This window comes from Vigna radiata, chromosome 8 (assembly GCF_000741045.1).
Source record: "Vigna radiata var. radiata cultivar VC1973A chromosome 8, Vradiata_ver6, whole genome shotgun sequence".
Taxonomy (NCBI): Eukaryota; Viridiplantae; Streptophyta; class Magnoliopsida; order Fabales; family Fabaceae; genus Vigna; species Vigna radiata.
In genome coordinates this window covers 32,601,502-32,625,605 of record NC_028358.1, presented here as the reverse complement: position 1 = coordinate 32,625,605, position 24,104 = coordinate 32,601,502, and the positions used below count along the sequence as shown (strand labels likewise).

The following is a 24,104-nucleotide window of genomic DNA, read 5'->3' as shown; positions in this document are numbered from 1 at the left end:
ATTTCTAATCAATGTAAAACTTCTAACATTAAGTAAACTAAACCTGTTAAATTGAAGACTTAATCTCAGCCAAAACAACTTCTATCTACTTGTAGGAGCTTTAAGAACAGTTGAATATAGTGAAAATTATATATGGAATTAATCTCTATTGTGTTGAATATACATATAGGGTCTTCTATTTATAATAGAAGAAATATGAATTAAGTTCAAAATACAAATAAGAAATAGTAACAAACTAACTAAAGAGAAAAGATAAATATAAAATAAAGATAATATATCTAACAAGAATAATTAGCAATAAACTAACAAACTCAATAAAGAAATTATAAAAAACAATAAATAACAACTTAACAATCTTGACAGACCACAACTTTCAATGAAATCAATGGATGATGATGGCCTATGTGTTAAAGCACAAAAAGTCAAGTTAGAATATGATTTTTTGATCCGCAAAACCAGGATAGATATTAAGAGGAAGGTAAAACAGGTATAATAACACAGGGTATAGTGAGTATGAAAAGTTTAAGAGAAGTAGTATCTCTGAAATGGCTAATATAACACTGACATCTATGCCTTTGTTATGTTTAAGTAACTTCAACTATTGTGCACTGTAATTAACTCCTTCATTAATCACCTAACACTTTCCAAAATTATTTGATATATGGGTTCATTCAAATTAATTTTGCAGTCGTAACACAGCTCAGAAGCAGTGGGATGAAACTCTTGTACTTGTTTTTGGTGGGATAGCACGTATATTACGGATGTTCTTCCCCTTTTTCACAAGCTTAAGTAACTTTTGGTCTGGTGGGTTCACTATTAAAAGATGATGTATCTGGTATTTTTCATTTGGTGTAATTTACAAGCAGTCCTGATTTAATTTTGTTTTATGTAGGCTGGGAATCATTGCTTCAATGTGTTGAAAATAGCATTTTAAATGGTAGTAAAGAGGTTGCACTTGCAGCAATAAATTGTTTGCAGACAACTGTTAATTCCCATTCATCTAAGGTAGGGATAATGATTTGGATTAGAGCTGATCTTCTGTTTGTAGGTGAAGAATACTTAGCTGAATTTATTGTCAACCATCTTTAACCCGAGCTATGTCTACTTCTACACTCTGTTTAAATATGTTCCTCTAAATACATTTCTAGGAATAGAAAATAAGTGGGAAAATGAAAAGAATTTCTCCAAAAGCTAAAATTGGCTTATATGGAAGATAATTTGTACAAATTATTTCATAGCTTATCCAGAAGTTAATTTTTAACTTATGCATAATCTGATTTTAACTTATAGAGATGTTTATTCACTTTTCTTGTTTTCTTTTCCTATAAGTGCTTCTGGAGAGGTTTATCCAAAGAAACTTTTAACCAGTTATCAAGCTGAAGTAGTTGAAATATACTCATTTAAGTACTAACAGAAGTTTTTGAATTAGGGAAATATGTCAATGCCTTACCTTATTTCAGTAATTGATGTTTACGAGCTTGTTCTGAGAAAGCCTTCTAGTTACCATGGCAGTGCTGCTGATAAGGTGACGCAGGAGATTTTGCATGGTCTTGGTAATATATTGATTTTCATTTAATTAAGATTTAATGTTTTTGTCTGCGTTGGTTATGAATTAAGTCATTCTATTAGGTTTCTATTTTTTATCATACTCCCATAGTCCAGTAGCTTTAGATAGTATGATTCATATAAGACTTATTTTATTTTATATTTTGATCATCTATCAGGAGAGCTGTATGTGCAGGCTCAAGGATTGTTCAATGATGTTATATACACACAATTGATATCAATCATAGATTTGGCCGTGAAGCAAGCCATGTTAACTAATGATAACTTTGAAATGGAATTTGTGAGTCCGTTTTCTGTTAACTTTATTAATATTGCTTAATTGCTTTTTCTTATTTATTTGTAAGTTGGAACCTAGAACTGTTATTGTTATCTTAATTTATTTTTCCAACAAAACTGGGAAATACGAGACAAGAAATATGCTTGAGGGGGCTCAGCAGCCCCAGTTCCAGCTTCTTGTAGTATGAAACAAACATCAGTGGGATGGTCAACTAAAGTACAAATTCCACATAAAGTAACAGCTTTTTGAGATACTGTCAATTGTTTAACCATGCTGCCAACTCATCAAGCTAAAAATCTCCAAGAACAAATGATTAGTTAAGAACAAGATTACAAATTAAAATAGAATTGCGGACAAAAGGAAGAAAACTGGAAAGTGAAATTCAATTGAATTCTCCGGCAACAACAATGCCAAATTTGATCATTGTTATTTCTATGATCAAATTAAGTAGAGTAGAGCATCAACTCTAATCAAAATCAGTTTAGATAGGATCAGTCAACCCAAGTCCTTTCAATGAGCGCTACTGGACCTCTTTTCATAACAGTCTTTAGTGAACTGTTTATCATAAATGACATCTATGGGTTTTGAGTCATTTGATCCAAAACAACTAATTCAGTTTAAAAGATTTCAGCACTGTAAACAATCCATGTTTATAGATTCTCTTTTAGATGTTCAACATGGAACAGAAATTTGAACAAAACTTTGTTGCTAAGGATTCAATGAGTTTAGATGATCTAAACTGTTATATTCTGGTGTTGAGAAGATACTCCAAGGAAACTGTTAGAATAATTTCCTTATGCATAATCTTTAAGCCTACTTAAGGATAGTGTGCTAGTCTAGTATAGTGTACCTAGGTCTACACCTAGGTGTCTAAGGGAGACCCTTAATCTTCTATGTACTTTTTTTGTATCAGAACTTTATTATATATAGAATGACAATGAGAGGGATCTCTTAAGCTCTCTAGAAATATTTTATAGTTTCAATCTCAAGTGAAACTAATTTTGTTCATAGAAGGTTCAAAATGGTAGATTATCCAATGGGCCCTACAAAGCATCAAACGATTCTAGTGGTCCATGGAGTAGACAAGTGTACTGGTGCACAAACTAAATGATTCATGATTTTGGCAATATTGATTTTGGCAATGACTAGATTACTCTAGCCATTCACTGACTAAATGATTATAGCAATACATTGATTAGATGATTTTAGCCATACATTAACTAAACGAGTCATGAATCAACTTCTCTTTTCGATCATCATAAATACCTTATTTTTTCATTAAGTTTACAATCTCAGATTTCTCAGTCACTGGGAAATCTCGAAATCAACTTGTTAGCATTATCCATAGATTCGTTAGATGATTTATCATTGTATCATTCATGAAAGAGAGCATGTAACAACATTGAAAAGATCATAACAAACACCATAAAGACATTGAGTATTATTGGTGTATAATAATTTGGGCTTTTCCCAGACTTGCTTTGAAGAAGAGTGAAGGGTACCCTTGAGAATGATGCATAACTGAGCATCAATTTTCTTGTAACGACAAATCTCGATAGAAGCAATATTAGTCACTTTTTGAGTAATATGATCAACATATCTTTGACTCTTAAGCCAAAGTTTAATGTTTGATGCACAAGCCGCATAATTAATGTCATTTAACTCATCAATAGACAAGTGCACATTGATGTAGTATATATGGATAGGTCAGATGCATTGGTGGCTAAAAAGAGATCAGAAGAGACAGTAGTTGAAGAAGTCACAAATGTACGAGAGAGAGAGTGAAAACCCTAAAAATACAATGTTCTCCAATCAAGGCACCGAGCAAAAATATTGAAAGAGGAGAAAGAGGCGACCTTGGCGCTCTGAATCGTTGTCGGAGAGGAGTCGGGACATGCTGCCACGTGTGGCATAAAAAGGGCACAAATCTGGAACTTCGAGAAGCATGTGAGGGCGCATGGGAGCTCTAATGCAGGCGTAGTTTATGGCACGATGGTCGCTTGATTGAGAAGATCAAAGTCGTATGGTCGAAACTAGAACTCCGATGACAGTAGATGGTGATGGCGGTAGTGGTTTCGGAGGCAAAGGCGATGTAATATTTTTTCAAAAGAACCTTAAGTTTTAGATACCATATTGAATATAGTAAAATCAATGAGATTAATCTTTCTTGTATAGAAAATACACATAGGATACTATGTTTATAATAAAGTAAAGAAAATATGGATTAAGCCCACAATGCAAATAAAGAATAATAATAAAGTAACTAAAGATAAAAGATAAAGATAAAATATCTATCTAAGATATCTAATAACCTAATATATATAACATAATTAAATGTCTTTAATATTCTACTATACCATTTTGTTTTGTGGGGACTAGTAGATTAATGCAGAATGTCATGTGAACTCAGGAGGAAAGAAAAATATGCAGAAAAATATCCTTTGGCATTATTGCTTCTAAGAATTTAATTATTTTGTCAAACCTAGTCTTAATTTCATTAAAGAAAGACATGAAAATAGAAAAAAGTTCAAATAGATATTTTATTAAACAATCCTACATCGAGACTATTTATCAATGAAAATAAGTAAAAGTTATTTGGTACCAAAAGATGTAACATGATTTGGAGCCAAAATGTTTGAATGAATGGTGGAGAAAACAAAATTACATCTTGTTCTAGATTTCATTGGAAACGAAGACCTAACATGTTTTCTTAATTGATATGAAATAGTGAAAGAGATGAGGGGAAATCTCCCTTGTGTTGAATATACACATAGGGTCCTTTATTTATAATAGAAGAAATATGGGCTAAGTCCAAAATACAAATAAGAAATATAAACAAACTAATTAAACATAAGAGATAAATATAAACTAAATATAATATCTCTAACACTCCCCCTCAAGCTGGAGCATACAAATCATATGTTCCAAGCTTGTTACGAAGATAGTCAATTCTAGGTCCTCGCAAGGACTTAGTGAATATATCTGCCAACTGGTTGCTTGAGTTAACGAACTCAGTCTTGATATCTCCAAATATGATTTTTTCTCTAATAAAATGGCAATCAACTTCAATGTGCTTGGTTCTCTCATGGAAGACAGGGTTAGCGCTAATATGAAGAGCAGCTTGATTATCACATATAAGTGTCATGTGAGTGATATCTCCAAATTTCAATTCACTAAGTAATTGTTTAAGCCATACAAGCTCACAAGTAGCTGATGCCATAGCTCTATATTCTGCTTCTGCGCTGGACCTAGCCACAACACTTTGCTTCTTACTTTTCCAAGATATCAGGTTGCCACCAATAGAGACACAATATCTAGAAGTAGACCTCCTATCAGAAGGGGAACCAGCCCAATCAGCATCTGAATAACAAACGATTTTTGTATCGTTGTTAGGACCATATAGCAAACCTTTTCCAGGTGATCTTTTAATATACTTCAGTATGCGAACAACTGCATCCCAATGGTCTTCACATGGGGAGTTAAGGAATTGACTCACCACACTAACTGCGAAGGAAATGTNAGGANGNGTAACAGTNAGATAGTTNAATTTACCAACTAATCTTCTGTAACGTTCAGGATCTGAGAAAGGCTCCCCCTGATTTGGTAGGAGCTTGATGTTAGGATCCATAGGTGTCTCAACAGACTTNCAGTTCATTAACCCTGTTTCCTCCAAGATGTCTAACGCATACTTCCTCTGAGATATGACAATACCATCATTGGATTGAGCTACTTCAATACCCAAAAAATACCGGAGTTTGCCAAGATCTTTGGTTTGAAAATGGTGGCAAATGTGTTGTTTCATCTGAGAGATGCCAAGGTAGTCGCTTCCTGTGAGAACAATATCATCGACATACACTATTAAGTAGATACATCCAGCACTTGAGTGGCGATAGAACACTGAATGATCCGCTTCACTGCGAGTCATACCAAATTGTTGAACAACACCACTGAATTTACCAAACCAGGCCCGAGGAGACTGTTTTAGGCCATATAGGGATTTGCGAAGACGACATACCAATCCAGCAGTATTTGATGAAGTAGGATGGTCTGCAGGCCGAGGAGGTGGATCAGAATTAGCCATTGCTACAGATCGAGGAGGACGTCCATGAAGCGCATAACATCTATCAATTTTGTGGCCTGGCTTGCCACAATGGTCACATTTTGGTCGTCCTTTACCTGGCTTGCGAGACTGACTTTTATCATCACGTTGGGCAGCCATAACAGAGGAATCATCACTATGAGGAGATGTCTCAATGACTGGTTTGCTCGGAATACGCAAAAGAGCAGAACAAGTAGAAGTAAAGTTGGGTATGACTGGAGAACCCAAAATCTGATCACGGACATGGGAGGAATCATCAGAGAGTCCGTATAACGCCAACAACATGAAGAACTTTGATCGTTGTTCCAGTTCTTCAGCAGGAGTGGAAGCAGGAGGTAATAGCTCATTAAAATCATGAACGAGGGCATGAACATTACCTAAATATGCTTCCATGGGACCAGGATTGCGTGGACCAATAACAGTGAATAGATCCTGGCAAACACCATAAAGACGCTGGGTGTCATTCGTGTACAATAACTTTGCTTGTGCCCATACTTCAGAACATGTTTCATATGATCGAAACATTTGTTTCAGAGAAGAGTGAATGGTGGACTTTATGGCGATGCATAGCTGGGCATCAATTTTCATCCAGCGGGAAGTGTCCTCTATGGTAGCTCTAATCACATTATTAGTAAGGTGATCTACATACCTTTGACTCTTCAACCAAAGTTTGATGTCGGATGCCCATGTTGCATAATTCGTGCAATCTAACTTGTCAATGGACAAATGTACATTCACATAATTGGTGTATATTGATGAGGCACCAGCAGAAGAAGATGAGGCACTAGCAGAGGTGGTTGTAGACGAGGAAGAGGCCATGGAGAAGGGGAAACCCTAAAAATTCAACGTGCTCCGATTGACGCAATGACCATAGATCCAGAAAGAGGGCGAGGAGGCGATTCGGATGGAGTGGTCGCCGATCAATTCTGGAACTCCGGCGAGTCTCCGGCGCGGCTCCGGCGAGACTCCGACAAGGCTCCGGCGGCGGCGGCAGCGGTGGCTGCTATGGAGGATGCGACCGTGGAAGAGGCTAAATCAGAACCTAAGCTGTAGATACCATATGAAATAGTGAAAGAGATGAGGGGAAATCTCCCTTGTGTTGAATATACACATAGGGTCCTTTTTTTATAATAGAAGAAATATGGGCTAAGCACAAAATATAAATAAGAAATATAAACAAACTAACTAAAGATAAGAGATAAATATAAACTAAATATAATATCTCTAACAATTGACATGACTCATTTTGAGACTTGAATTTTGTTAAGCTCGGGAGCCATTTTCTTGAATTGTTTGAAGTGTGGATAACCCAATTGATAATGCATAAGTGTAGGTGATGAAGATGCAAAACAAGATATAGAAGATCTTGTACCAAGATAATATAGTCCTCTCGATTCTTGTCCTATTTCAATCTGCCAACCCTTACCATGCTCTTATATGACAAAAGAATTGGTATGAAATGTTACAGAGCAATTTAATGATGTAGTTAATTGACTCAGCAATTAAATTGGAAAGTCAATTATGAACAAAAAGGACAGATTCTAACTTCAAGGATGGAGATAGAGAATAAAGAATTAATACCAAAGATATGGTTAGAAACACCTAAATCAATTATTCACAGATCCTAAACCAGAAATTGAGTAATGCAAGTTGTTGAAACACTGGGGCTGTGGAAGATTATGCTAGGCTGCTAGATTCCAGTTTCAAATATTCTTTATATTCTTCATCAGGAGACTTTGGTTAAATTTTCTCAGACTTGGAGACATTTGCTACTCTGTCAGAAAAGCCATGCTAGAAGTAACCATCCTCGAGTATAACTCATTCTTTTATAGTAGGAGGCATTGAGGACATCCTCGCCTATCACCTGGACCTCCTTTACGAGGTACCACTTAGCCTTCCCTTAGTGGATATCATTACAGAAGATTCAAGTGGATCAAGGAGATTTCCACTATTAGGAGATTTCCCTGAGTGGTACCACTTACCCTTTCCTGAGTGGATATCATTACAGAACATGAATTATGCTGTACAAGTTGTCCAATTTCTTCTTAATCTCTTCTAATTAATCAATTTCCAAGAACACCTTATTCAACAGCAACTTGGGCTTCTCCAATAAAGGAAGTCATATCATGATCTCTTTGGTTAAAAGACGCTAGCTTATTGGCGGATCATATAGACCCTGACTATGATTTGCAGATTTCTTATCGTTGCTTTTTTTCCGAAAGGAAATGCATGTTTTAAAAGTTCCAATACTGCCCAATATATTGGGCCCGCCAAACTACTAAAGCAAAGCACAAAGCTCAAAATCTAGCTTCTTGTACTTTTGAATATTCTCTTATGAAATTTCCCTGCAACCATTTTAAAGGTGATTATGAAATCATTGACTAAGGAATCAAAGTTCAATAGATGCAGATCAAGATAAATAATTTTCTCTATTAAGTTTTCTCGAGGTTGTTGTGAGAGGTCCAGAAAGAGAGAACACTAGTCTAGAAGCCATTCTAAATGGAAAACAATTGAGAGGATCTCCAACGAGGAGAAAAAAGGGGACTACACTCTAACCCACAACCAAGACAAGTTTGGAAACTCAAAAATAACGGTTGAAACAGAGACAGTAGAGGAGTCGGTTTGTTCACTAGAAGAATCAGTGTTGTTCAAGTCATTGAAGGCTGGCAACCAGAGCATACACACCTGACTGAACTGCATAGAAGAACGGCACTTACAGAGGTTGTTGCCACAGTGACCAACACAGTTGTTCGTCACCTGATGAGTTGCACTAGATCCAGTGATTGCAGAGATGTTGGCAGTGGCTGGTGGCTGTGGATGGCAGTGAACATCACCAGATAAAGATAAGCATAGCGCGAGACAAGACACTCTATGATACCGTGTTGAGAATAGTGGATTTGGAGAAAAATAAACCTTGAGCAATCTCTCTCAGCTATTCTATTAAATAGAGAATAACATAAAGTACAAAAGGTTGGTAAGAAAACTTGTACCCTAGGACCCTATATGATTGACAAGTTACAGCAAAAGACAGCTTTACAAAGTTTTCTAGAAAATAATAATATATTTCTTCTAACTGTAGTATGATTTCCCTTTTTAGTAGAAACTTTCGTAATGTGATGTTTCATTTTTCTAGGGGAATGTCCCACCAGTGCTACGGACTATACTGGAAATCTTGCCACTGTTACGTCCAACAGAGCACATTTGTTCTATGTGGTCTGTTCTTCTTCGAGAGTTTCTGCAGTATCTTCCTAGGCAGGATTCTCATTTACATAATGAGGATGGTAAAATAGATCAAGCAAGAGGTTCTGACCTTATTTTAGTTATGGAACTATCAGGTTGTATCTGTGCTAGTTTTGAGTTTTTTCCTTTAAGTTTGAAATTTATGCTTGTGTTTGCAGATTATCAGATTAAATATGATGCACCAAATGGTGCTACTCCAATATCACACAATGAAGTAACAGCACCAAATGCCATTCCTAGTTACATATTTGCAGAAAGGCTAGTTCCAGTACTGGTAGATCTATTCTTGCAAGCACCTGCAGTTCAAAAGCATATTATGTACCCTGAAATTATTCAAAGTCTTGGAAGGTAGTAATTGCTCTTAACCATTATTTTTTTCTCTGCTTACTGTTATTGGGTGGGATGGAATAACTCACACAAGGGTGTTGAAATATTGGGTGGGCCCATATTTGTATGTTGTGAGAGGATGTGATCAGATAACATATCAACTAAAGATTTGACCAATGTAGTCTTTCTAAGTTTTGGACAAACCTCTCATTTTCTAAGTTGACTTTATAAGATTGAGTTAAACATTAAACTCAAATACCAAGAGTTTTGTAATTTGCATTCCAAGTGAAAAATGTTTTTGGTTCATTTACTCACTCTTTTATTCCCGATGTCAAAGTGAGGAGGAAAGGACTGAAAAAAGGGTAATAGTTCATAATTTGAAATCAAATTATGAAAGATTTTATTTTTTTTACGAGTGAGAAAGACAAGAGGGAAGTACATTCCAGTTCACTCACCAACAACTTTTGAGGATGCCCCTCCTAATCTTTACTCTTGGAATTGACCAATGTAAACTCTTCACCATTTGGTTAGCTCATTTTTTATGCAATAAAATATGCAACCCTAATGGATTGAAGATATCCAACTCTTTATATGCTTATATATTCCCCTTTTCTCTATAGAATTTCAAGTATTCTGCTACAATAATATTATGTTAACTTTTCAGATGTATGACAACAAGAAGAGACAGTCCTGATTGTGCACTTTGGAGATTAGCTGTCGAAGCATTCAACCGTCTTCTTGTTGATTACATCACTAATTTAACGAATGGAGGTTCAGATTCAAGTATTAGTAAATCTGTCAGAACAAGAATATGGAAGGAGATAGCGGATGTTTATGAAATATTCCTAATTGGATATTGTGGACGAGCTCTTCCTTCAAATTCGCTCTCAGCTGTGGTGCTAGAGGCTGATGAGTCCCTTGAGATGTCCATCTTAAATATTCTTGGTGACACAGTCCTTAAGTTGCCAGTTGACACACCTACAGACGTAAGTTCTCCACCAATATAGAAGATACTTTGGTATTAAGAAGCTCAATAGCAATAGTTTGATATTTAGCTATACATGGAGCTAGAAGCAAAAATAATTGCACCGTAAATAGTTTTCACGCAACTGTTAGGCCCCCTATTAAGGTGTACATTGGGAAGGGTGGCAAGAGGATCGTTGAAACAACTCACCAAAGCAATGGTGGTATTGATTACAAAATTCAACTACAAGAATAACATGTTGTTTACAAAGCAGAGAGAGAGAGAAAGGTTAGGAAAGGGAGTAAATATGAAACTCAAGATTTTAGGGAGGTACACAATCCCAAAACGATTATTTCTTAGGAAGGTTACATATAGTGTCTTATTTTTTCTGTTTTGATACAGAGGAATACATTTTTAAGAGCTAGTCGCATTGCTCCATTAATATGCATCAGTTTCTTTCAGGTTCCCCATCACTTATCCATATCCTTAAAGTAAATATAATTTATCTCTGCAATGGTAATATGATATACTTACAGTTCAAAATTTATCATGAAAGAATTGCATTGCTAACTTTTGTGTCATAAACCACAAAAGTTACGAAAGATGGATTGAAATAAAATGACGCAGAAAATTCTTACCACAAATGAAAAATAAAAATAGTTCAAACTATTTATAATTTTCAATTATTTACTATCGTGGCCATATCACTAATTGATGTGAAATCTTTAATACATTCTTAGTATTGAAGGCTAGATGTCTCAGTCTAGGATTAGATATTTGCAAGTTGTCTAACAACGAGGTAAGTTATATTTGTACATTTATAAATTCATCAACAATTCTTAGGATAGACTTTGATACTGAATAGATAGACAGAAGAACATTTTTGTTTTTCAATCTATTTACTCTAATAGATACCATTTTAGAATTTGACTATTGACCTAATTCAACCAATATAAAATCAGCTTTTAAGTTAAGGATTATTTTCCACATATTTAGAGTTCTTATATTTTGTTTAAGCTAGCTCTATTATTTAACGACTTCTCATCCCTTCATATGCATGACTTTTTTTAGTAATAATTAATTTGGATTATTGATAATTTTTTCCCCGAACTAAAGTTGCATGCCTATTTTGCTTCAAAAGTCATCCAATTGGACTTGCTTTAAGCTTTTCTTGCACTCCAGCTTAAGTACTGTTGGACATTTTACTTTTTCCTTTTATTCATCATAGGAGGGAAATGAGAAGAGATTTTGAATATTTACACTAATAGTAGGCTCTTAATCCTAATCAAATAAGGAACAATTGTGAAATATGAAATAGGGAAACTAATCCTAAGAGATAAACTTAGATAGTAAGATATTCTAGATAAATAATATACTATTGGTTCCATTTCATATGTTCTAACAACGTGCATGTTCTTAGATTCTACTGCGACTGGTCTCCACATTGGATCGATGTGCATCCCGCACATGCTCATTACCTGTTGAGACTGTAGAGCTTATGCCTCCTCACTGCAGCAGATTTTCTTTGACTTGTTTACAAAAGCTGTTTTCTTTGAGCAGGTGCCATCATCCCTTGAAAACTTATTTAATTCGTATTAGATTTTTTTTCTATAAATAATGTCCAAATTCTGAGTGTAAATTATCTTTGACTTGATGTCAGTTATGTCTTTATGTGAGATTGTGTACTTGTCATGGATGCTTCTAGTAACCTACCTATATCATGCATTTTTTTATACAGTTGCCTGCCTTATCTTGACATTCTTTTCTAATGAAATCATGATTTATAGTCTCATAAGAAGAAAACTATTTTGAATTATTTGGGTGCCTGATTACTAACTCCTACTGTATCATTGTAATAGAGACCTTAATAAAGGCATTATTTGATTCCTAAAATTTCTTCGATCTCAACTCCTTATTTTTCTTTGTCTTTGCTTTTTAGTTTTTACTAAATATATTATCTTCATATGTTGACCAATTTATATAATGTTTTGTTAGTTATTCTAATGAAGTCAATTGGAATGTGACAAGATCTGAAGTAAGCAAAATCTCAATTACGATGCTCATGACCAGATGTGAATACATCTTGGGCAGGTTTCTGGCAGATGAAAATGGCTTAGGTGTGCTATTTTATGATAGATGATGAACATCCTATGGAATTTTCATTTCATCTACCACTTTTTTCCTACTTAAATATTTTATTTTCCCTGCAGGTGACTGTCCTTTACCAAAAGCAAGACTTGAAGAAATTATTTATGTTCTCCGAGAACTGGCACATCTTGTAATTCATCCAGACGCAGCATCTGTTCTCCCTTTACACCCCGTGTTGAGAAGTGGTCTGGCAGAGGACAAGGAGAAGCATAACAATCGACCCCATTTGTTTGTGTTGTTACCTTCCTTTTGTGAGCTTGTTACATCAAGGTAAAGTAACTATAAACTTGAGTTACCATGCCTTATATTTGGCGTGCAAATTTGTGGATTCTTTTTGCTCGTGAATCTATGTGGGTTGGTTTGAGATTGGAAATGGAATTTCATAAAATTCTTTGATGATTTTGTTTTCCTACCTCAAACTTTATTTTTCTCTCATCTTCGGGAAAAATAAATAAGGAAAAAATATTTACTAATTGTATGTTGGATAAGATATTCTCCAGCAGCACAAAATACCAATCACCATGCTAGAAAAAATATATACCCACTAAAAAAGTGCTAGACACACTTTGACAAACAGATAAATAAAACCCCAGAAGTCATTAGCTTTAACTCACAAGGAGGTGAAGATACAAGGCAGTCTTCCAGGAACCGCTTAAACAGACTTCTTAAAAACGTTATATACACGATATAAACAAAAGTTGCTCAGTTCTTTTTTTTTTATCCTATCCATGCCTTCTACCAAAAATTGATACTGAATACTAAAAGGATCTTCTAAAGCGGTCGAGCAATCTCAAAACGACCTCCAAAGAGCACAAGCTAGTTCAAAAGAGGCTAGGCCATTTCACAATGGTAGAAATCATAGTTTGGCTTACGTGTCCAAAATATCTTCTTTTTAAAATCGATCGAGTAATTATTACTAAACGACCTTCATTTCTGGTAAAGAAGTGAGAAAACAGATTCTCTTTCATTTTCTTTTATCTGTTACTTATTATTGTGTCTAAATTTTTTTCTTTTGATGGACAGAGAATTAAGAATACGGGAGCTAGTGCAAGAACTACTTCAGTTAGTAACCAAGGAATTGTCTCTGGAAAAGCTCAGCTTACCGAGTGAAAAGAATACTTCCAGATAAGCCCATTTCATAAGTTTTACATTGAAAATTAAGCTTATGAAAATACCAAGCTTTTCTCCTTTTACCCTCGGCTAGGATTGTATATTTTTGTCTTTCTGTAGAGTAGACTAGAACCACCTATAGGAGGTTTTTGCCAGTCTTTTCCTTTGCCTGTCATAAATTATTTCAACCATACTCTTTCAGCTCTATAAGCTTCTTGCCCTTGACCTACCTCAAGTTACGATAGAGCAAAGTTTTCCATTTCATATATTTACTTGGGTACAAACTGGGGGAATTATAAATCTGGGAAATCAATGGAGCAGCTGAGAGAATTGTGTGGTTTATACAATCAGATATTCTAAAGGAAGAAAAGGCAAAGGAGGGGGAAGAAACTGTGAAAATTGTCCTAGTGAGAGGATCTATGTGCTGCCCCTTGACTTGCCAATTTTGTTGTACAAAATCACAGTGAAATGAGTCTGATGTTGTGCCCAATTTTTTAAACTCGGGCCCAGGCCTTAATTTTTTGTTCGTTAATGCAAATCTTTTTTGCACCTTTAAATGTTCAATGATATGTATAATATCTCATTTATTATGACTGAAACAAACGGATATTATATGATGGAATTCTGGTATCGAGCATGTCTCCTCGAGAAGAAATAGTCTGAATTCCATCGTCATTCTTAAATGATGTTGTTTAGAAAATTGTTGTACTCTTGATGCCAGTGTCTTTAAACAAGTATACAATCTTTGTTAACAAAGAAGGCTTTGGTAAAAAAACTGATAGATTGCTGTAAATAATTGAAGTCACTGGTGAGAAGAGAAAAAAAAGGCAGAAAGAGTTGGGGTTTCATAAAAGACTAAGAGCATCTCCAATACGAATTCCCTCCCACTTTTATCACTTTTATTTTAAATAAGGATAATTATAGGGTGCAACTTGTACACCTTTTGGATTGGAGAAAGAGCTTTCTCAAGTTTCTTTATAAAAATAGTGTGATATTGTTGAGAAGTATAAAAAATTGTGTATAGCACCTCCAATTAGTTGCTTCATGTCAATGGTTAATGTTTTTAAGTATAACAGGATTTAAAAACAATTGAGCTGTGCATAATGAGGAGAGAACAAGTAAAAAGTAAAGAACTGTTCACAAAGCAGCTGCATTAACTGAAATATAGCATTGACTTAAATTTGATCGATGTGTTTAAGGAGTAGGATTTAGTAAACTTACAGGAACGATTGATCAGCATGCCAATCTTTCAGTTAAATCGAGTGAAAGTTGGCATTGCATCTACATTAATAGTAGTTAACATGCATAAAAAGTAATAAATTTTTAACGTGCGTAAATAATAATACATTTTTAAGACGCATATTTATTCAATATTAGATAGAGTGATAAAGAATACACACATAGGTTTTTTTTGTTAAAACCCCTCATGTGAAATACATTTACGAGCTATTAATTAGGTTTACCTAAATCCGTGTATTATGGAAACATAACCCGTCTAACAATTTCATATATTGTGATAGTAAAACTATCACTTTATCTTTACCAAAAAAAAAACTTTATTTTAAATTAAAAAAAAGTCGTGTGAAAAGTTTTACAATTATATTCTTTTGTATTAAACTTAATCGTTAACCAAAGCTTGTTTTATCGATCATTACATTTATTTTTACTAAAAAAAACATTTTTACCAACATTCCAATTATATCCTAATGACAATATGTTCATCATAATTAACTCAATCAAGTAAAAAAATTTCTAAATAAACAAAACGCCATATTATAAAAAAAGTAAAGGCATCTTTCTTATTTATTTTGTAAATTAGAATTTCATGAAGTTACACATTCCAAACAAATGAAAGCAGAAATAAAATATGAACGCATTGCTTTGAAGAAAACTAGCACGGCTAGATAAAAGAACTGGGCGAGCTCCTTTACATTTGATAAGAGGAGTCGTTGAGTTAAAATTTAGGTTCTTCAGTTCTTCATGAAGGAAAGAAAGAAAAATGAATCACTTACAAAATGGGCAATGGTGATAATATACATATATGGTATGTGAGATGAAGGAACTAGTTACTGATCATTTGGTTAAGCCTAGCAGCAGCAGCCACGGCTGCGGACACACCACCGGTATGAGTAGTAAGGTTGGGATCATTTCTCATTTCTGCACCCGTCACACCTTCAGCATCTCTCCGAGTCGCTGCTCTATCTGACGGTAACTTCGAAGTTGCATCCTGCAACAAAATAACTGTCATCTATGCATCCTTCTTTTTCTTAAATGATAGAGACAAACACAACACTAGTGATTTGATTAGTGCAGGTACCGCCAGAATATCTCCGAGTTTCGTCTTATCCTCTTCCTTTGTAATCCGAGCATTTAGGGTAGCAGCTGATTGCGCCGCCGCAGCAACGCCTCCGGGGACAATGTTGGTGCGTCCGGTGGCTCTCACTTCTGCAGCTTGAATCGCCGCGGCATCACTCCACTCCACCGGCTTCTTTCCTGCCGTGAGAACCGTGGCCTCCAGCGCTTCACCTATGGTGATCCCACCGCCCCCAATGCCCATGTCTTGAACAGAAGAAGATGACGTCAGTGGCGCCTTTTTGCTAAATTGATCCACCATCTGTGTAAGCAATTCATGCATTTCATATATATTATATTATTAACATTTTATTTGTTTCTGAATGTCAAACGTAGTTAACACTAATTCATGCATAAAATGGAAGAGAAAGTTAAAAAAAATTAATACAATTTATGGTCTTCATTCTCTTCCGATGGAAAAAATTCTTTTAACACAAAAATAACCTTTTGATAATCGTTGTCTTAAGCAAATTTCTTCCGAAAAACGAGAGCATCAATTGTTAGTAAAACACATAGGAAATCTTCATTTTTCTTGAAAGATTTAATTAATACCTCAACCAATTTATTAACCCTCTTCTCCTTTTCCTCTACTGATTTCTGAACAACCTACGGAACAAATTAATCAAAAGTAAGAATTAAAGAGAAAACACCATGAATAACAAACCAGAATAATTAAAAGTTTCTTGGCGTGTATGTATAATATATATACACACACACACACATAAGAAGAACCTGTTCACCATCGGTCTCCTTCACACTAGTAACACCAGTGGCAGTTATGTTAATATCGTTGTGCCCGACCACCCCATCTCTCTCATTTTTCATGGCTGCGGATTGCATCGTGGCAGCGACGCCACCCTTCGGGTTCTTACCAAGCAGGTGACTCTCCACCTTTTGCATGGTGGCGGCGTCAACCGGTGCAATCGGTTTGGTTTTGAGATCTCCTTGAACGTTGAAGACGTCTCCATATGTGATAGCCTCTTCTTGATAATCCTCCCTCTTTGGCTGTTCTTGACTCATGTTTTTAATTGTTGGACACCAATCTCACTGAAACCTTTTTGTATTAATTTTTTGAATTAAAGAGGTGTGGATTGATGGGATAAGAGAGATTTATATACGATGAAGGGAAATTGTAGTGCGTGCATGGGGCATGCAGTGATGGATGTTAGAGAGAAACACGGTGGATTCCTATGACTTGTTTTTTTTGGCTAAACTCAACCCACCATTGGTTTTTGACGTTCGTTTGAGAAAGCGAAGACAAGTGTCGTCTCCACCGTCTCTGCCTTGACCAGGTCTTCTCATTATATATGTTGCCATTTTCTTCCTTCGTTGCTGCTCAAAGATTTTCAGGGTATCCAAATATTTTTTAAGAAAAACTTCTGAATTTTATTTTTAATATATACAAAAGCAAATGGAGAAAGTGAGTCAAATATTATTCAAAAGCATAGCATACTAAAATAAGATACAAAAACTCTTTTAAGTTCATATACTTTATTGATATTTGAATCAACTCTGGTGATTAGTCTGGGAAATTTCACTTGTTTAAATTTTCAAGATCATGTCTCCAACTAAAATATCAATTTTTTATTTATAATATATTTTATCATTTCATGATATTTATTTATCATTATATTTATTTTTCATAAACAGATAAAATAATAAATATTTGAAACCAAACAATCTAATTAAATAAATAAATGCTACAAATAAATAAGATTAGTGTGTAACTGAAAACAAAAATATAAATAAATAAATAAGACAGATAAATATAAATAAATAAATGAGACCAATATATAATTTTAAATAAATATAGAAAAAATGAGAAAATATGTGACATCCCAAATATCATACTATGCATATAATGTAATAGAAGTCAACAATTTTCATATGAGAGAGTAGTTAAGAGTTAGCCAAGGATAGTATTAAGCATACAATCATCCAAAATATGGCTGAAACTTAAAACTTTACAAGTTTAAGAGTATTTTAAAAAAATACATGATGTATCTAAATATCCTAAGAACTAGGAGTATGCTCAGCGACATTGGTCTCCTCCAACATCTACTCCAAGGAAGCCTCATTCCCCTCTGCTCACATCCAAGTGGATTATCATCGCAAAGAGAAAAGGGCACAACAAATACAACACACACAAGAGTAAGGGTAAGCTAGATTTCAAAAGCATACAAGTTAGCAAATAACATAAAATAGAATCCATCATCATATAAGTAATCAAATGAACATCCTATCATGTTATGACACAACTAGACTTGTCCGAACTTAGAATGAATATCGATCTGGGGCGGGTTGTGCACTTGTGGTAGCCTCTACTGCTTTGGAAAGCCATTGCCAACGGGTTTCACCCTACCACACACAAGTGTTAGTCCGTTACCGCACAATAGGCCTCCAAGAAGCGCCTACACTAGGACCTCCCACTACTCTCACCACATGCGTCAATCCTCTCTGAGTGAGAATGAAAGACCATTAGAGTGTTGGGATAACCCCCCATAAAGAAGCCTCATATATTCATTCTAAAACACTACAATGATCTCACCTAGAGATCTTCCTTTGATACTATTTACATCACTTTGATAAATTCACATTCCTCTTTGTTTCATCCAAACATACCATTTTATAGTTATATAAGTGCATCCATACTATATTAGCTCAAATCAAACCATATATCATCAACCAAACAAAGCAGAAGAAGAGAAGAATCAAAACAGGATGAAACAAGTCGCATAACGCACAGGATAAAAAGGCAAGACAGCAAAAATTCGCACAACGCATATCTTTGGTGCGTTGAGCGAATTTTCCTAACAGCATGACAACAAATATTTGTACAGGACACACCTTTGGTGCACTGAGCAAATTTTCCTGACAGGGAAGCCTTTCTGCTAAAATTCGCATAACGAATTTGATCTGCTATGCGGATTTCTCACAGGGTTTCAGACCCCCTTTCATCCGCAAGGCGCACCACCCACACATAGCTGATTAAATGGGTTAATTTCCCAACCCCTAACAGTGGCAAAGCAAATTGATTTCGCAGAGCCACACAAACAACCCGAGAGCAGTTCCCATAAAGGATCGCATAGTGCACCTCATGCACTATGCGAATGTCCTCGTAGTGATCCCCTTCCACATTTTGCTATGCGAATTACTCTCACACAGCGAACCTACATAATCTGCAGACTCCAATTTCTGCAAATTCGCATAACTCAACCACTCACATTTTGCTTTAGGCCTTTTTATGAACTTCTAACAATCTTAAATCGTCCTATATGATGAACTATACTTGTCTAATCATTTTTAACACTTCCTAACCCCATTGTCTAATTATTAATCGTGGTTTTATGCTCTAAATCTCCATTTCTATCAATTAAGACATCCAATTCTGATTTTAGTACTTAGAAATTATTTTAAGCCATTTAGACACTCCTAACAGGTTAGAAATAACCTATCTAAACTATCCCAATGGTCTAGTTAGACCATAACTCCTAGATCTTAAAATCACTATGCCACTTCCCTTAATTTAGCTTAAAACACTTAGCTCACTTAACTTTCTGTCTAACAGGCTGCATAATAACAATTTCCAGCATCTCAGTAATTCCACTACACCACAAAATCTCACTTATAACAGTTTCTAATCAACCATTCACAGTCTCATACACAATTCATCAACAAGAACATGTTCTAACACTTAAATTCATCAAATTTTCACTCAACAACAACATTTTCTTTTACACAGTTCACACATGCACAGTATTTCAAAATTTTAAGCATAATCACAAGTCATGCAACTTTAATCCATTAGAAGAAAATGAAGCCTAGCTTCCCTTACCTCTAACTCAAGCAGCCAAGCTCACAGGAGACCCCTATTGCTCACTTGTGCCCCAAAGAAAACTAGAACACCTACAGATTATAAATTGGGAAATGGAGACAGGTTTCAGAATCTAACTTAGGTTAAGGATTGAGGAAAAACACTTGAAAACTACATGCAAGCAAATCTGTTGCATGATTACAGCTTCCAAATGTATGAGGAAAAGGGAAAACACTTATCCGTTACAGGAAAGAAAAATTGATCGGTTGATTTTGTTGCTCTTGGAGTCCTGATCGTTTATGCAACTTCTATTCAACAAATCAACGGTTCAGTTTGGGATTAAGGTAAAAAAAGGATAAAAGAGAATAGAAGAGCTTACTGAATTTCAGAATTGTGTTCTCAAAAAAGAATGTGAAACTTGAAATTAAATTTGTTTTAAGTTTATTTCATAATATTAATTTAATTCTTTTTTCTATTGACAAGTGTACACTCTTCCAAGCTAACACCTTTCCTCCGTCTTTACACAAAGATTACCAAAAATAAACACAAATAAATATAAATACATGTAACGGGAGATGCATACAAACTTATCCTAAATAGTTCAATATAAAATTGTTTAAATTAAAAATTTTATTTTATTTGATTTTGGTGATTTTAGTGTAATTCTTTTTTGTTTTAATGACGGTGTTTGTGAGTGTTCTTAGAAGTTGGTTTGCTAACGGTCTTTCATTGTGATGAATGTTTTTCTCTAATGGGATTAGAGTTTATGTGGGTCGAAGTACTATGTTTTATTTTATATTGAAATATTGAAATTGAAATCCTAATTCTTTTTGGATCTTAATCGTTATTGTTTGAATGTCTCTATACTTTCGTTTGTGTTCTTTTTCTTTTTTCTAATTGTTGTTTTTGTTTTTATTTTTTACTATTTTATTTTTCTTGTTGAATTAGCTGTATTCATTTTGTTGTGTTTTTGTTTTTTTTATTATCTACTCCAATTTTGTAAAAATCACTAAAAATAGTTAAAAATTTATTTTTATCCAATTTTTTTATAATTATGGTGTCTATTTTAAATATTATAGTTATTATGTTTGATAGAATAATCAGATTTTTTATATATGAAAAGTTGGTGCAGATAAACTTTAAACAATCAAAATTTAGTAGATAGATCTTGGATTTCCATTTCAAAATTTAAGTAATTAGTCCTTAATTTTTAAAATACATATACATTTAATTATTTTATTATTTCTGTGATGAGGAAAAAATGATATTAAATATAAAAAAATTAATATGACATTTTTAAGTTAGTCATTTTATCAATTCTCTATAATTATTATTAAAAATAGAGTTTAGGTATAAAAATCTATTAAAATCTTATATTTTCTGACATTAGTCTACTTTATTCATTCATGTAAAAGTATAAGATTAAAATATAATAAGTTTGAAAAATAAATAAAATGATTTTCTCTTGTTTGCTTCTTTAAAATTTCTTTGCAAATTTAATCCACTCCTTCTATTGATTGAGGATAATGACTTTTTGTGGCATGAATATTAAGGATTTTTTTTATGGCTGAAAAAGATTAATTGTAGAAAAAGGAAACACTTTTGTGAGTTTTAAAAGTTTTTCATTAAAATAATCACATTTCCAAAGCACTTCTTACTTGTTTACCAGCATAACTTCATAAATCCAATACAATTCTCAATAAATAATTGTTAATAATTATGTTTGACAAAGTTAGTTAAAGAAAACTACTAGTTGGTTGAAATTTGTTCACCAACATCAAATAAATTAATTTTGTTGTTACTTTTTAATATAGTTTAAAGTGAGTTTCACACCACTTTTTGAATTTTTTTATTTTAATATGTAACATCCCAATAAATATATATAACAAAAGCTATAATTTATTTTAGAAGTTAACATAAATAATAAAGGAGAACGGTGGTGAGTAAGCACATAGATAGATAAGCAATATGAAATAATATATAGAATTAAAACTTTTTACAAGAGTAGAATGTACACAAAAGAGACCAAACGGTCAAAGGTTCAATAAGACCGAACGATATATAAGATACTAAGCCGAACGGTTTTACAAAAACATTAAGCCGAATGGCTATATACACAAGATGATAAATTAAAAACCTAAACTAAGGACCGGACGGTCCTGCGCTGCTCTCAGGTACAACATCTACGGGCTGATCAGTCTGCAGGACGTCCTCCAATGAATCTTCAATCATGCCTTCTGCTCACACCCAAAGGATGATCATTGCAATGAAGAGAATGAAAACCGAACGGCCAAATACTGAACGACAATATAGGTAAAGACAGAAAAAGATAAGGGTAAGCTTATGTAAATTTAAATTAATCATTTCCATCATACATATAAACATGAAAACCGAACAGTACAAACATCATCACATTCATACAATCCTCATACATGCATAACTATATAAACTGAGCGTTCAAACTATCATAACCGATCACTTAGACACTGTCCGGACTGTATAAATCATGTAGCTCGACGTTTCTAGCACCCGGTGTGGTGTAGTAGCTGGCACAACTCATCAGCTGCCACCCGAGGTTAATCCTACAACAATCATCTGGTTTTATGACCGCGGACCTCCTGTCATTCCCACACATGAATAACCTTTCTCTACATGAGAAAGCGTCATCATAGAATATCAGGATCAAAACGACAGCAGAGTCTGACCATGTTCGTACTTTACCAACCATCACCAATCTTTAAGACATTCCTCCCTCGAAATTCTCTTACTTAACCAAATTCAACTAATTTAAACGAGTACATACTATCACATACAGAGGACTAGAAACTGTTTAAGGAAAAATGACCGAACGGTCTAACACCGAAAGGAAACGGAGTATCAAGGAAGACTTTAGTAAGTGACCGAACGGTCTAACGCTGAGAAGAATCGAGTCCTATCCAAAGTAAAACAAACATATAATTGATTTATGAAGGTGACCGAACGCTCAACAACTGAGTTAAACTTTGATGAGACTGAATACTATATAATTCCGACTGAACGTTTTTGGAGTAATAGAGTTCTCTTCAATAGACTGAGTGTCAATATAAGACCGAACACTCTTTGAGAATCAAGTGTCAGTATAAGACCGAACACTTTTCCAAATAACTTTACAAACCAAGTAATTTAAAGATCAGGTGCTGGTATAAGACCGAACACTAAAATAACCGAAGGCTAGTCTATGACCGAGCACTTGGTGTAAGACCGAGTACTTTTAACTCATAGCAATATTAGTTTATGACTAAGCATTTCATAAGACTGAGCACTAGATCTATGACCGAATGCTCCACATGACCGAACGTTCTTTAGGTGAATAATATTAATATGAAACCAAATGCTTCATAAGTTAAGTGTCAGTCTAAGACCGAACACTTGTATGACCGAACGCTCAGTTTATGATCGAACGTTCTTAAATATATTATATATATTAAAACTGAGAGGGAAAGATTCTCTTGACTTATTAAAAGAACCAGATTAGGCAAAATAGATATCAAACAATATGGGCATCACAAGGCCGATCGATCATCAACTGACTTCAGTCAAGACCGAACGGTTTAGGGGGAGGACCGAACAGTCCTAATGACCTTCGATCACAGATTTCAGAATATCTCTAAGTTGAATACATTTACTCTAAGTTCCTAACCAATATCAAACAATTCATGCAACAACATACAATATTCCAACATACCAATTCAATCATCAAACATACATTAAATCATGCATTCAATCATATAAAGAAATTATAATTAAATCTTATAAGCTTCCCTTACCTCTAATTCCAGCTAATACTTCTACGGTTCTTTGGCAGCAACTACTTCTATAGTTTTCAAGGTCCAAGATCTAATTACAAGGTAACGGTTTAGAGAAATGACTTAACAACCACATGCAAGCTTAAAGTGTGCGTGCATGCAAGAATACAAAGAAACTTCAAAGGCCAGAAACACTTACCAGTTCAGAACATAAATCTGATTGGTACAAATGGAAGCTCTTGTCTCTGGAAAGAATCAATCTAAAAGGAGGTATATGATCGGAGCAAGATGATGATCAGAAATCTAGTGAGAAGTTCTAAGGTTTTAGAGAGAAGGAGGAACAATGGAGTTTCTGGAAGATGAAGAGGAAGGGTTGCATGCAGAAAGTGGTACCAAATTTAAATTTTCACTTTAAATACTGC

The 24,104-nt window shown here is 34.5% G+C and overlaps 2 protein-coding genes across 3 annotated transcripts in view; one reads left to right on the top strand and one right to left on the bottom strand.

Annotated features, from left to right (window-relative positions):
• The window catches only part of LOC106771869 (protein MON2 homolog), a 43,107-nt gene extending 28,827 nt beyond the window's left edge, over positions 1-14,280 (top strand). For both annotated transcript variants that reach the window (XM_014657875.2, XM_014657876.2), the window contains exons 34-44: positions 689-804; positions 893-1,005; positions 1,430-1,553; positions 1,725-1,846; positions 9,076-9,244; positions 9,341-9,530; positions 10,174-10,495; positions 11,894-12,033; positions 12,469-12,590; positions 12,684-12,891; positions 13,645-14,280. In XM_014657875.2, the coding sequence (XP_014513361.1) occupies positions 689-804; positions 893-1,005; positions 1,430-1,553; positions 1,725-1,846; positions 9,076-9,244; positions 9,341-9,530; positions 10,174-10,495; positions 11,894-12,033; positions 12,469-12,590; positions 12,684-12,891; positions 13,645-13,750 (1,732 nt within the window). In that variant the 3' untranslated portion in view covers positions 13,751-14,280. The remainder of the gene's footprint in view (positions 1-688; positions 805-892; positions 1,006-1,429; positions 1,554-1,724; positions 1,847-9,075; positions 9,245-9,340; positions 9,531-10,173; positions 10,496-11,893; positions 12,034-12,468; positions 12,591-12,683; positions 12,892-13,644) is intronic.
• A 1,264-nt stretch (positions 14,281-15,544) lies between these two features.
• On the bottom strand, positions 15,545-17,103 carry LOC106770547 (late embryogenesis abundant protein 47-like). The gene is made up of 3 exons (XM_014656349.2): positions 16,849-17,103; positions 16,049-16,345; positions 15,545-15,958 (listed from the first exon to the last, which is right to left on the bottom strand). The coding sequence occupies exons 1-3, from the start codon at positions 17,101-17,103 to the stop codon at positions 15,794-15,796; spliced, it is 717 nt and encodes a 238-aa protein (XP_014511835.1). The 3' UTR covers positions 15,545-15,793.
• Positions 17,104-24,104: the final 7,001 nt, after the last annotated feature.